This window comes from Arachis stenosperma, chromosome 4 (assembly GCF_014773155.1).
Source record: "Arachis stenosperma cultivar V10309 chromosome 4, arast.V10309.gnm1.PFL2, whole genome shotgun sequence".
NCBI classification, from domain to species: domain Eukaryota; kingdom Viridiplantae; phylum Streptophyta; class Magnoliopsida; order Fabales; family Fabaceae; genus Arachis; species Arachis stenosperma.
In genome coordinates, this window is record NC_080380.1 from 5,352,756 (window position 1) to 5,365,122 (window position 12,367).

Consider the following 12,367-nt stretch of genomic DNA (forward strand, 5'->3'; position numbering starts at 1 on the left):
TCATAAGTGGGAGCAACTTGCATTATGGAGCAAAAGTGAGGAACTGAAGCTTAATTTTGATGAATCCAAATCAAAGACTAAAAGATTATCAACCAACTGATACCCTCCAATGACAATTGATGCTTTCACAAACGACATTTTTGGTTCTGTCCCTCCATCAACAAATGCAAGACATGCCACATTCTCCTTTGCCATTACCATTGAATTTGCACCATGAATTCTCCATTGCACTCCCCCTTGTAGCACAAGATCAATGGTAGGAACAACAAATCCAGTGACAGATTTCTTAATAGTTCTAGAATCAAAGCATGCCTCAAATGGTGCAACTGAAGCAACTCTCTTCATTTTTCTATCCAAAGCCTTCTTAACGAAATCTCGAACGAAAGGCTTATACACAGAGCTTTGTAGCTCAGTAAAAGGACTCATTGTGCTGATTTTGGTGCCACCATTTCCCTTTCTGTCAATGGACAACTGTGAAGGCATGATGTTCACAACATTGCCATCAATCTTAACTGATTTGACAGCAATGAAGTATTCTTTAGAGGGCACGCCCTTGACAGAAACAACACCAGTGGAATCAGGGTTGATGATCAATGGTGTGGTTTGAACAAATTTGGACACTGACCCATCAATGGATTTAACCATTAAATTGGTGTATCCTAACTTGTTTGAAGAAGGCAAGCAGAGAGAAAACTTGGGTTGAATCTTGTTTTCCAAGGCAAGTTGATTTGGTAATGCAAGTTGGGATCTTGAAAGGCCTAAGATCCCTCTAGTACTCTTAGGTAAACCTTCTAGAGGGGAACCGGAAGTGAATCCTTCGGCTTCAACGCAGGCCGAAATCAAGCCATGAACTTTCATTTGAGAAATGACTATGATATCCTCACCAAAACCAGCACTGAAGATGAACTTTGCATATTGGTTGATTGCAGAGGCACCACAAGTGTTGTTTGTGCAGTGGTAATGCAAGTTGGGATCTTGAAAGGCCTAAGATCCCTCTAGTACTCTTAGGTAAACCTTCTAGAGGGGAACCGGAAGTGAATCCTTCGGCTTCAACGCAGGCCGAAATCAAGCCATGAACTTTCATTTGAGAAATGACTATGATATCCTCACCAAAACCAGCACTGAAGATGAACTTTGCATATTGGTTGATTGCAGAGGCACCACAAGTGTTGTTTGTGCAGCCCGGTTTGAAGGGACCACTGGTGCAGCTAATGCAGCCGATTGCATCTTCAGGGCATGATTTTGAGTTGCAGCTGATAGGGCTGTAGGATGATGAATTGTAGTTCTTGTCACAGTCATACCAGAGGTTTTCCCCTGCAAGATCAATGGCTAGATTGAAGCTCTTTGATGGTGTTCCTATGGCAAGTGTGGTGTAGAAGAGGTTGGTTGAAGGGTCTTTCTTGATTAGAAGGAGATAGGGAGAATGTGGTGGTGATGCTGATATTAAGCATGGAACTGATAAAAGAGAGATTATTGATAGGATGAAGAAGTTGATAGCAAAAGTTGTAGTAGCCATTGTGATAGATGAAGGCAATGGTGTTTGATGTGTTGTTAACTTAACTGAGTTACCCTTTTATAAATGGAGCACCATGTTTTTGTGTGGATCATATCCTGATGATTGATCATTATCATATTTATGATTCTTTGAGCATTGATTTTAGTCAAGAATGGATGCTTCAGCTGCTATAAATGTGGCCGTAGCACCATCAATTGCTGGATGATGATGGCACATTGTTTGGGTAAGTACTAAGATGTTTTCACGTAAAGATGATAGCTAAAAATCGTTAAATAACAGTTTAATCGGTTAAATCATCTAACAGTTTTTAACAATTATTACATGAAGATAACTTAAGGTGAGTTGTCTCCCATTTTGCATTCCAAGGTACAATTCAGTTATTGCTTTGGTTGCCTATCTTGACATTCCGTACAGGTTGCCACAAGTGGATACCATGCACTTGAGAGTTATATCTATGTTTGAAATGCCATGCTATCTCCCTTTTAAATTTTGTTTGGTGGAGGCAATTATTCAAGAGATTTTATAGGGAGTATGAGATCTGGTTTGAATATGAATCACTTGTTAAGTAAAAAGAACATCTGTTACTCCATATCACTCACTGTATATAGATATATTGATCTTTTAATATAATGAAAGTAAACAAATATGTCAGTATTTTAAAAGAAACTAGACTTAGGTAAAAAATAATATTTTTATATAAAAAATTAGAATTTAGATTATTTAAATTTTGAATTTTCACTCGAGAGAGTAAAGTGTGATCTCTCACTTTAGAATAGTTTTTCACTCATATTTTCTCTTGGTCCCATCTATAAAATAAATGGTGAGAGATTACATTTCACCTTGTAAAGTGAAATTAAAAATTTAGAGGATCCAAATCTAAAAAATTATTCAGTAAATGAGACTACAAATTAAGGTACAATAATTAATTATAAGAATTAAAAGTTAGATATCTAACAATTTTTATTTATATACATACATAACAATACAATAAAAAAAAAAAGACATTGAATTGTATTTGTGTCCACTGAAGATCCATACAATTGAATGATATTAATGATATATCAAGTATCAACCCTTGCATTAGAGCAATTAGTTTTTTGAATTTTAATATGATTTCAAGTAAGCAAGAATGTGTAATAATTATTAGTTGTATAAAAAGAATATACTGTTTACTCTAAATTACAAATTTGAGCATTAATTAAAACTGATACATTCTCTAAAGGATTGAAAAAATCAAGTTTAGATCTTTGAAAAGTAAAGGTAATTGTTATCAAAAGAACACATTTTCACTTACTTAGTTACTTGCAATCTTGGCCACTCAGAAAGTCAGTTGGTAAAATCTACTGAATAAACTGTCTCTCTCAACTCGCAAGTCTTTTTTCCTTGTAGACTTTAGACAAACATCCAAATGTTGCAATTACATTTCAGCCTTAAATCATCAATTACAAATTAAGAAATAATAAGCAAACTCCAAAGTAGAATTATTGCTCTTGATGAAGAGATATAGTAGAATTATACAATATATATATCAAAATATGTCACACTAATACACCAATGGGTTAACTGATTAATGTTTGCAACAAAAGCAAACATAATTTATTTATTCTGCTCCAAAGAAATAAACACCATAACAGTATATTATTATTCAACAATAACAAAATTGAAATGCATCACAACATAACCTATGGTCCTATACTGTAACATTATTCATTAGTGGGAACAACTTGCATTATGGAGCAAAAGCGAGGAGCTGAAGCTTAATTTTGATGAATCCAAATCAAAGACCAAAAGATTATCAACCAACTGATACCCTCCAACGACAATTGATGCTTTCACAAATGACATTTTTGGTTCTGTCCCTCCATCAACAAATGCAAGACATGCCACATTCTCCTTTGCCATTACCATTGAATTTGCACCATGAATTCTCCATTGCACTCCTCCTTGTAGCACAAGATCAATGGCAGGAACAACAAATCCAGTGACAGATTTCTTAATAGTTCTAGAATCAAAGCATGCCTCAAATGGTGCAACTGAAGCAACTCTCTTCATTTTTCTATCCAAAGCCTTCTTAACGAAATCTCGAATGAAAGGCTTATACACAGAGCTTTGTAGCTCAGTAAAAGGACTCATTGTGCTGATTTTGGTGCCACCATTTCCCTTGTTGTCAATGGACAAGAGTGAAGGCTTGATGTTCAAAACATTGCCATCAATCTTAACTGATTTGACATCAATGAAGTATTCCTTAGAGGGTACGCCCTTGACAGAAACAGCACCGGTTGAAACAGGGTTGATGATCAATGGTGTGGTTTGGACAAATTTGGACACTGACCCATCAATGGATTCAACCATTAAATTGGTGTATCCTAACTTGTTTGAAGAAGGTAAGCAGATAGAAAATTTTGGTTGAACCTTGTTTTCCAATGCAAGTTGATTTGGTAATGCAAGTTGTGATCTTGAAAGGCCTAAGATCCCTTTAGTGCTCTTAGGTAAACCTTCTAGAGGGGAACCGGAAGTGAATCCTTCGGCTTCAATGCAGGCCGAAATCAAGCCATGAACTTTCATTTGAGAAATGACTATTATATCTTCACCATAACCACCACCAAAGATGAACTTTGCTAGTTGGTTGATTGTTGTGGCACCACAAGTGTTGTTTGTGCATCCTGGCTTGAATGCACCATTGCAGCCAACGCAGCCATTTGCGTCTTTGGGGCATGATTTTGAGTCACAGGTGATAGGGCTGTAGGATGATGAATTGTAGTTTTTGTCACAGTCATACCAAAGATTCTCTCCTGCAAGATCAATGGCTAGATTGAAGCTCTTTGATGGTGTTCCTATGGCAAGTGTGGTGTAGAAGAGGTTGGTTGAATAATCTTTCTTGATTGGAAGGAGAAAGGGAGAGTGTGAGGATGCTGATAAGCATGGAAGTGAGATAAGAGATATTATTGATAGGATGAAAAAATTGATGGCAAAAGATGTAGTAGTAGCCATTGTGATGAAGGCAAAGGTGTTTGTTTGATGTGTTGTTAATAATGTTTAAGTTACCCTTTTATAGAAAGAGCAGCATGCATGTGTGGATCATATCCTCATGAATGATATATTATTTATGATTCTTTGTCCACTGATTTTAGTCAAAAATTGATGCTTGGACAGCTTGGTGGGCACAGCAGATAGGAATTAAGAGCTAACAGCTAGAGATAAGTGAAGGTGAAAGTAGACTTGATGGCTATAGAAGTATGTAAATGTAATAAGGTTGACTTATTCCAAATAAAGACAAGATTAGTCCGTTGACCAATATCCAATGTGCCCATACCACCATCATTTGCTTGATGGATTAGCATACTTGAAACGGTGGACACAAATTTATTTGGAAATAGATATCAATTTTTTTAGTAATGTTGCAAAATATTTTTTATTTTAGATTTTATTAAGTGACAAAAAGATAAATATAGTGACTTTATATAATAAAATATCATACTAATTGAAAAAAAAAAGAAAAAAAAAAGTGAAGGAAGTCAGTCCTAAATGAACGAATCAATTTGGGTTGCCCAAGTTGACGTTTCCGTACATAGGGCAATCTAGAAGTAGTTAAATGATTTTTGCTTTGTTGAATGTTATTTATACTTGTTTATCTATTTTTATTTTTTATTTGATTCTTTTGTCTACAGAAAACAGAAAATATTGAGCTTTATTATGCATCCGAATGATGAAATCTATTTTAAGAACATTGATTTCTCATTTCTCCTAAGAGAAATGTTCAAACTAACATTTATTCATTAACTGATACACAACATCAAACAATTTCACACAAAAATTACAAAAATGATAACTGGTCCATAATGAAGTAGCAAAAGAATAATTATAATTCACAAGAGATACATCAAGCTACATTGCTATGCACCCTTTTAGGCCTAAATATTAATAACACCCTCAAAAAAACACATATATGACCCTCTTTTTCTCCCTCTGCTACTCACCAAAACTCTGCTCTCTCTGTCTCTCTCTTTACTCATCCGTCACACATCCGCTAGAAGCTGATTTCACATTTTTAATGTACTGCATTTCAGAAACCAAATAAAATCTAAGTATAAAAGCACAAGAAATAAAATATTTATTTTTCCATTTTTCTTTTGTTGCATCTTAAGGAACTTCATGTCTCATCATACCTTGTAGAGAACTCCTTGGTTAGCTTTGTATGGCGGAGCAGACCAATTCTTCTTGCGTGCCTCCATCTCCTCGTCGGATACCAAAGCATCAATCCTCCTCTTCTGGACGTCGATGTTGATGACATCTCCGTTTTGAATCAAGCCGATTGGACCACCCTCCTGTAACATCAATTAAACCACAAGTATTATCAGCTGCTACAAGGAACTATAAGATTTTTCTTCATAGATTGAGTACAAGAACATGTCACGAAATAAATACCATCTCTATCTCTATCATTTTAGATAATATAACGACAGCAGGAACATGTTACAGAAAATCATTTGATCGAATATCAAAAATTTTACATTGTTAGCATCTTCAATTTTTTTTAAGCTTATTATAGCCATAATAAAATGATAATATAGCATAGTCAATTAACCTGTGCTTCAGGGCATATATGGCCAACAACAAATCCATGTGATCCTCCTGAAAATCTCCCATCAGTCAACAAGGCAACTTCCTGCAGCATCCAAATGTAAGAAATATCAATAATTAGGTCCATTATCACGTTCTCTTGTAAATTACAAAATAAAATCAAATCAAATTAAGCATATTTGTACCAGCATTGATAGATAGATAGACAAGGATTCATATTAATTGAGACTCCTACAATATCAGAAAAAACAACAATAAACAAAAACAAAGCCTCCTTATCCCACTAGGTAGGGTCGGCCACATGGATCAGACGACACTATTGAGCTTTATTGTGTATCATGTCTACAGTAAAGACTGTTTACCCGTAGAAAAGACTATTACAAAGAAAGTAAATAGAATAAACAAAGATATCATAGGTCAGACCTTTCCAAGCCCTGCACCCATTATTGCACTTGTTGGTGTTAACATCTCAGGCATGCCTGGACCGCCCTTAGGTCCCTCTCCCCTAATTACAACCACTTTCCCCTGACAAAGTGGAATATCATATGCAGAGATTCAATTAATCATTTCAATTTAGCAGTGGTTAAATCCGTGTAAAGCGTAACAAGGCAGTGGAAAGAAATACCTTAAAACTTGAAGGATCCTCTGAAATGGCAGCAATCATTGACTCCTCTCCTTCAAATACAAGTGCAGGGCCTGTTGAAAAATCCATGTCATTAACATGTGATTCAGGCAAACATAATTTATCCAAAGCAATATTTTAAGAAATTCATAAAATACAGAGAGAAACTTCACCAGAGAAGTATAGCCCCTCTTTTCCAGTAATTTTAGCAACAGAACCCTGTGGGGCAAGGTTTCCGTATAATATTTGAATGTGCGCTGTCTTCTTTATGGGATTTTCTATAGGCCTTATTATTTCCTGAACCACACATAACACAAAATTTGTAGCTTGCAAGAGATTAAATCATTAACATCAAATTGTGGGAACTGTGAAGTATTAGCATTGATAAAATTAAACATAAATGTCATGATACTCGTACCTGGCCCGGTGACAAGGGAGGAACAAGTTCAGAATTTTCAGCAAGTGTCCTCCCAGTAACTTATAGAAGAGGTATGTCAATTATTAGTGACATGCATATTCTGCAGGAAAGAATCTTCTTTTGTAAACACACAAAGACAAATGGCCATACCAGTCAAACAGTCTCCCTCTAGAAAGCCTTGCTCAAGAAGGTAGCGGATAACAGCAGGGGTCCCTCCAATCTATCAAAAACAAAAATGAGTTTCAAGCAATATATGATAGAATAGAATAGCATAGGCACCACAAGCATGACTTCAAGAAAGATAACAACAATCAACCCTTGTTCAACTAAGCAGGATCAGCTACATTTACATTGATAAGAGAGTGCCATAATACCATATAATAAACCAAATCTATTTTAAAACTATTTAAACCTAAATCTTTAAGTTGTTTCTCCAAGAGTTTTTCGGTCAACTCTTAAGTTTTAACTGCCGAGCTTCCCTCCATGTGATTTATCTCGGGATTTATCATGCCTACTCCACATATGACCGAACCACCTAAGTTGAAATTGCACCATCCTTTCCATAGTGGGTACAACCCCAAATTTCACTCTAATTCATTCTTTCTTTATCCTATCCTATATACCCATTGAATGCAATATTTCTCATCTCTACACCATTCACTTTATTTTCTTGAGTTTTTTTTTACAACCTAATTTGGTACCATTGAAAAAAAAAAGCTGAAGCAATACTCCATTAGTTAACATAAAAATTAAATACATACCTTGTGAACATCTTCCATGACATATTTTCCACTAGGCTTGAGATCTGCAAGGAAAGGAACCTCATCGCTAACCTTTTGGAAATCATCAAGAGACAATTCAATGCCAACAGACCTGCCAAAATCATTATATGACCTTTCCAATTAGAATTGTTATCTCTGAGTAAGATGTTTGGCACCAAACTTCACTTACTTGGCTATAGCAATTAAATGTAACACAGCATTGGTAGATCCACCAAGTGCCATAACTATAACCATTGCATTGCGTAGTGATTTACGAGTGATGATATCTCGGGGCTTCAAGTCCATCTTCAACAATTCGAGAAGATATTTTCCAGCTAATCGGCACTCATCCAACTTTAATGGATCCTCAGCAGGTGTAGATGAGCTATAGAAGTAAAAAATAAAGGAAACCACATATGTTATTTTATTTTTCTTGGGACCAAAAAAGATGAGGAAAAACAATGTCAACCTACATAACATACTTACCTATAAGGAAGAGACATTCCCATAGCTTCTATTGCAGAAGCCATGGTATTGGCTGTATACATTCCTCCACAAGCCCCAGCACCTGGGCAAGAGTTGCGGAGAACATTTTGTCGGTATTGATCGTCAATTGATCCACTCACATATTCACCATAAATCTACAGCAAAATTTCTGGTTAAATGTGACATAGTGGTATCCAACTTCTGAGATATTCAGGGAAACAGATATATATTATAAAGTACAGCATTTTAAAGTGCTGACAATTACAAAATTCTCAATTTTTCGATTTAAAGAGGAGCTCTGTTATTTCTAGGAAGATGGTCCAGACTCCAGACATAGGGAATATGACATCCTAATTGATAATATACGATTTTCTCTAATAATTTCTTGCAAGTATAAAGGACTTCAGAGAGAACCAGTTAGTATATGTTTTTCTTTTATTCATTTTCATAATAACTGTTCAAGGAATATTTCCACTCTCCTCATTAAGTTCTTTCTTCTATCTCTTGAAAAAACTTGCCTTTGTTTTAATTGGTGCAAAATCAAATATGAAGAAATTAACTAAACAGAAATCACAATAAGACGGAATTTGACTAGAGACATTTATTTCTTATACCTGAAAGGCAGATACTATGTCGAATGTATTACCCTGAAAATGACCAGGCTGCAAAAAGGAATATTACAATAAACATTAGAAAGAATATAAACAACCTCAGAATCAGTAATGACATTTCACATTTTCACTAAGGAAATGGACAGTTAGGGGGCTGCAGCTGGCTTCACAAACATGCTAATTACATCGATCAAATGAAGTCTAAAACAATTACAAGAAGGCATAGCCAAATTTCCTCCTACCTTTATAGTTCCACCATAAACCATAATGCTTGGTCTGTTGAGGCGGCCCATTGCCATGATTGTACCTGGCATCTGTAAAACTGTGAGATGTATGACTCAACTACTAAAAGAATACAATCTACAACTCCTCCAAAACATACAAAACAAGTAATCACAGCAATACAGCAGAAATTGGAAACTTGACAAGCTAACAACTGAGCTATTGCAGACAAATGAACGTATTAACCAACAAAAATCAATCCACCAAATCTGCAAACTAAAGAAACCCAACAAAACAAAGTTAGCAAAAACACTCTTTTATCTATTCTATATTCCGGTCTACTGAACTAAAAGAACTTCACTCTAAAAAAAAAGTAACCTTTGTATATCCCCATTCACATAAACACAAAACTAAAACCTTGCTTATGAAAAACAAGTTGAAAAGTGAAGGTAAAAAGTGTTTACATTTTTGTCGCAGCCAGGGATGGAGATGTTGCCATCATACCACTGAGCACTCATAACGGTTTCAATGCTATCAGCGATGAGGTCCCTGGACTGCAAGCTGTAGCACATGCCCCTCGTACCCATGGAAATGGCGTCGCTGACACCGATGGTGTTGAACCTGAAGGGGATCATGCCGGCTTCCTTAACGCCTTCTTTAACGGCCTCGGAAAGTTCCAGAAGGTGCATGTTGCAGGTGTTACCCTCGTACCAGACGGAAGAGACGCCAATCTGGGGCTTGTCCATGTCGTCCTCGGAGAGACCCACGCCATAGAGTACGGCCTGGGAGGCTCCTTGGGACTTCGGTTGGGTTATTCGGGAGCTGTACTTGTTGAGCTTTTGGGTGGCGGCGGCGGAGGAGGAGGACTCCGGCGGGGAGTCGACGGTGACGGAGGAAGCGGATTGGGAGGCTCTGATGGAGAAGAAGGGGAGAGTGCGGCGGCGGAGAGTGGGGAGCGAGGTGGGTAAGAAGAGAGTGGACTGCATTGTGTGATGATTGAGAAAAGAGAGGAATGAAGATTCAAGATTCAAGATTCAAGAGTGAAGAGTGAAGAGTGAAGAGAGGTTTTAGAGAAGGGGATTGAGGGTTTAGCTAGGGTAGGTATGATTATGAACATGAAATGACAATTGACTCTTAATTTTTTGTCACTTATTACTGTTAGTGTTGTAAATGTGTGATGAAGTTAGTCTCACATCGAAAAAAGTAAGAAAGAATGAGGAGTTTATAAGATGAGAGATCCATTAATTTAGCATCTTAAAATTTTAAGTTAGATATAAAATTTTTTCATCTTATATTTTTTCACTTAATTTCTCCCCAAAATCCTTAGTAGTTGAGAATTCTCTACCGTTGATCCAACAATTACCTACTTATGTCTCTTCAGCCCCTTTTTTTATTTTTTAAACTTGTTTGGGTGGCGTTGAAATTTTTTATTTGTCAGTGTGCTTCATACAAATTTTAGGAAGATTTTCACATGTGTCATTTATTTTATTGAAATATTGATATACCATGTATTAAACGGTAATAGGTCTAACACGTGATATAATGTCCAAAATATCTCTAAAATAATGTATAAAAAGACTAATATAGCACTGACAAAATGTCAACTTTATTGTTATATGATGATTGATGAAGGATGTTTCAAGGCAAGCCAAGCTTTCTATGAATTGCAGTTCATGGACTAATTTTTCTAAGGAACCATGAGTTAGTTCGTTGGAATTTTTTGGAATTATTTTGTTGTAACATAATTAGGATTTATAGCTGTATTTTATTATTTTGGGATTTTTTTAGACATTGAAATTTATATTTTCTAATATAATTAAACAATTTATGTTATAAAAGGTTATTTTATTTTTTCTTTTAAGATTTTAAGAGATTTTAATTTTTACTCTCTAATACAATAAAACAATTTTAATTAATTTTATAAAAGATAACTTAATCTTTTTAAAAATTCATGATTATAGTCTATGTTTTGTACCTTAAATTTGATATTTAAAAATATTTTTGTCTTTTTAAATTAATGTTAAAAAATATTTTAATCTCTTAAAATAAATTCTGCAAAAATTTTAGTAATTATTAAGTCATATTCAGATTTTATTCTCTAATACAAATAATCATATTTAAACCTCAAGTGTTATAGTCTTTTAAAATTAATTATAAAAAATTATTTTTGTTAGAGTTTTAAAGAGGCTACTTTAATCATTACACTACAAGAGAAATATTTATTACCATTAGATTTAGCGTCAGACATTACTGTTAGATTTACTAGCAGTTGCAATACTAAATTTGTTATCCACAAAATATTACTGTCAAATTCATATTTTTTACTCTAAATCCAACAGTAACAAATGGCACAGAAAAAAATTTGGTGGGCACGCATTTTACTATCGAATTTAGGGAAAAAAATCCGACTGTAAGGTAATTAAATGAAACGCGCTATTTTGGTCACTAACTATGCATTCGATGATAAATTCACCCGTAGAATTGACCCTAAATTCATAAGCTTGTTTCTATCATGGAAGAACTTGTTTTCTCTCTGCGAATTGCTACCTCCATCATTCGCCACCGCCGCTGCTTGTCTTTGTCAACTACGATGCTACTCTTTCTCTTTCATTCAAATATGTCTTCTTTCTTTTTTTTTTCTTTCATTATTCTTTTATTGTTGGCATTTGCTATATTCTAACCCTACACTCCTCTAATCCCAATATCCATTGTCGCTATCACCGCTGGTTATTTACTTAAATATTCAAAAAATTAAACTTGAATAAAGTTTAATTAGATTAATGGTATACAATTTGATTATGTATCATTAACTGAATGGTTTGAGGTAGAAAATGTGTATGAGGTGTTTAAATTTGGGGTGAAACGTGAGAATATGGTATTTTGAGAAGATTGGATATGAGAGTTGAGTGAAACTGAAACTTTAATAAATTTTAATCATAAACTTTGATGTTGGAAGCAAGGTTTTGAAAACCGGACCGGACCGGCCGGTTCGACCGGTTTAACTGCGAACCGGCAACGCAAACGGTCTGGTCCTCCTGTAGAAACCATCCTGGGAAGAACTGCCAAAGAACCGGCAAAGTGGCCAAAAACCGGCCGGTTGGGCCGAATCGGCGACCAGCCGGTTCTACAAAAACGACGCCGTTTTATTGT

The 12,367-nt window shown here is 35.4% G+C and overlaps 3 protein-coding genes across 3 annotated transcripts; all 3 read right to left on the reverse strand.

Annotated features, from left to right (window-relative positions):
* On the reverse strand, nucleotides 1–1,516 carry LOC130974461 (probable aspartic proteinase GIP2). The gene is made up of 2 exons (XM_057899339.1): nucleotides 1,030–1,516; nucleotides 1–815 (listed from the first exon to the last, which is right to left on the reverse strand). The coding sequence occupies exons 1-2, from the start codon at nucleotides 1,514–1,516 to the stop codon at nucleotides 1–3; spliced, it is 1,302 nt and encodes a 433-aa protein (XP_057755322.1).
* Nucleotides 1,517–3,204: 1,688 nt separating this feature from the next.
* On the reverse strand, nucleotides 3,205–4,507 carry LOC130977093 (probable aspartic proteinase GIP2). Its single transcript, XM_057902101.1, has one exon. It carries the CDS (start codon nucleotides 4,505–4,507, stop codon nucleotides 3,227–3,229), a length of 1,281 nt encoding a protein of 426 aa, XP_057758084.1. The 3' UTR covers nucleotides 3,205–3,226.
* Nucleotides 4,508–5,247: 740 nt separating this feature from the next.
* Nucleotides 5,248–10,312, reverse strand: LOC130973101 (dihydroxy-acid dehydratase, chloroplastic). Its single transcript, XM_057897512.1, has 14 exons — nucleotides 9,682–10,312; nucleotides 9,238–9,309; nucleotides 8,999–9,046; nucleotides 8,385–8,539; nucleotides 8,089–8,283; nucleotides 7,899–8,010; nucleotides 7,288–7,357; nucleotides 7,138–7,196; nucleotides 6,893–7,016; nucleotides 6,723–6,793; nucleotides 6,521–6,622; nucleotides 6,102–6,182; nucleotides 5,683–5,841; nucleotides 5,248–5,572 (listed from the first exon to the last, which is right to left on the reverse strand). The coding sequence occupies exons 1-14, from the start codon at nucleotides 10,201–10,203 to the stop codon at nucleotides 5,522–5,524; spliced, it is 1,821 nt and encodes a 606-aa protein (XP_057753495.1). The 5' UTR covers nucleotides 10,204–10,312; the 3' UTR covers nucleotides 5,248–5,521.
* Nucleotides 10,313–12,367: the final 2,055 nt, after the last annotated feature.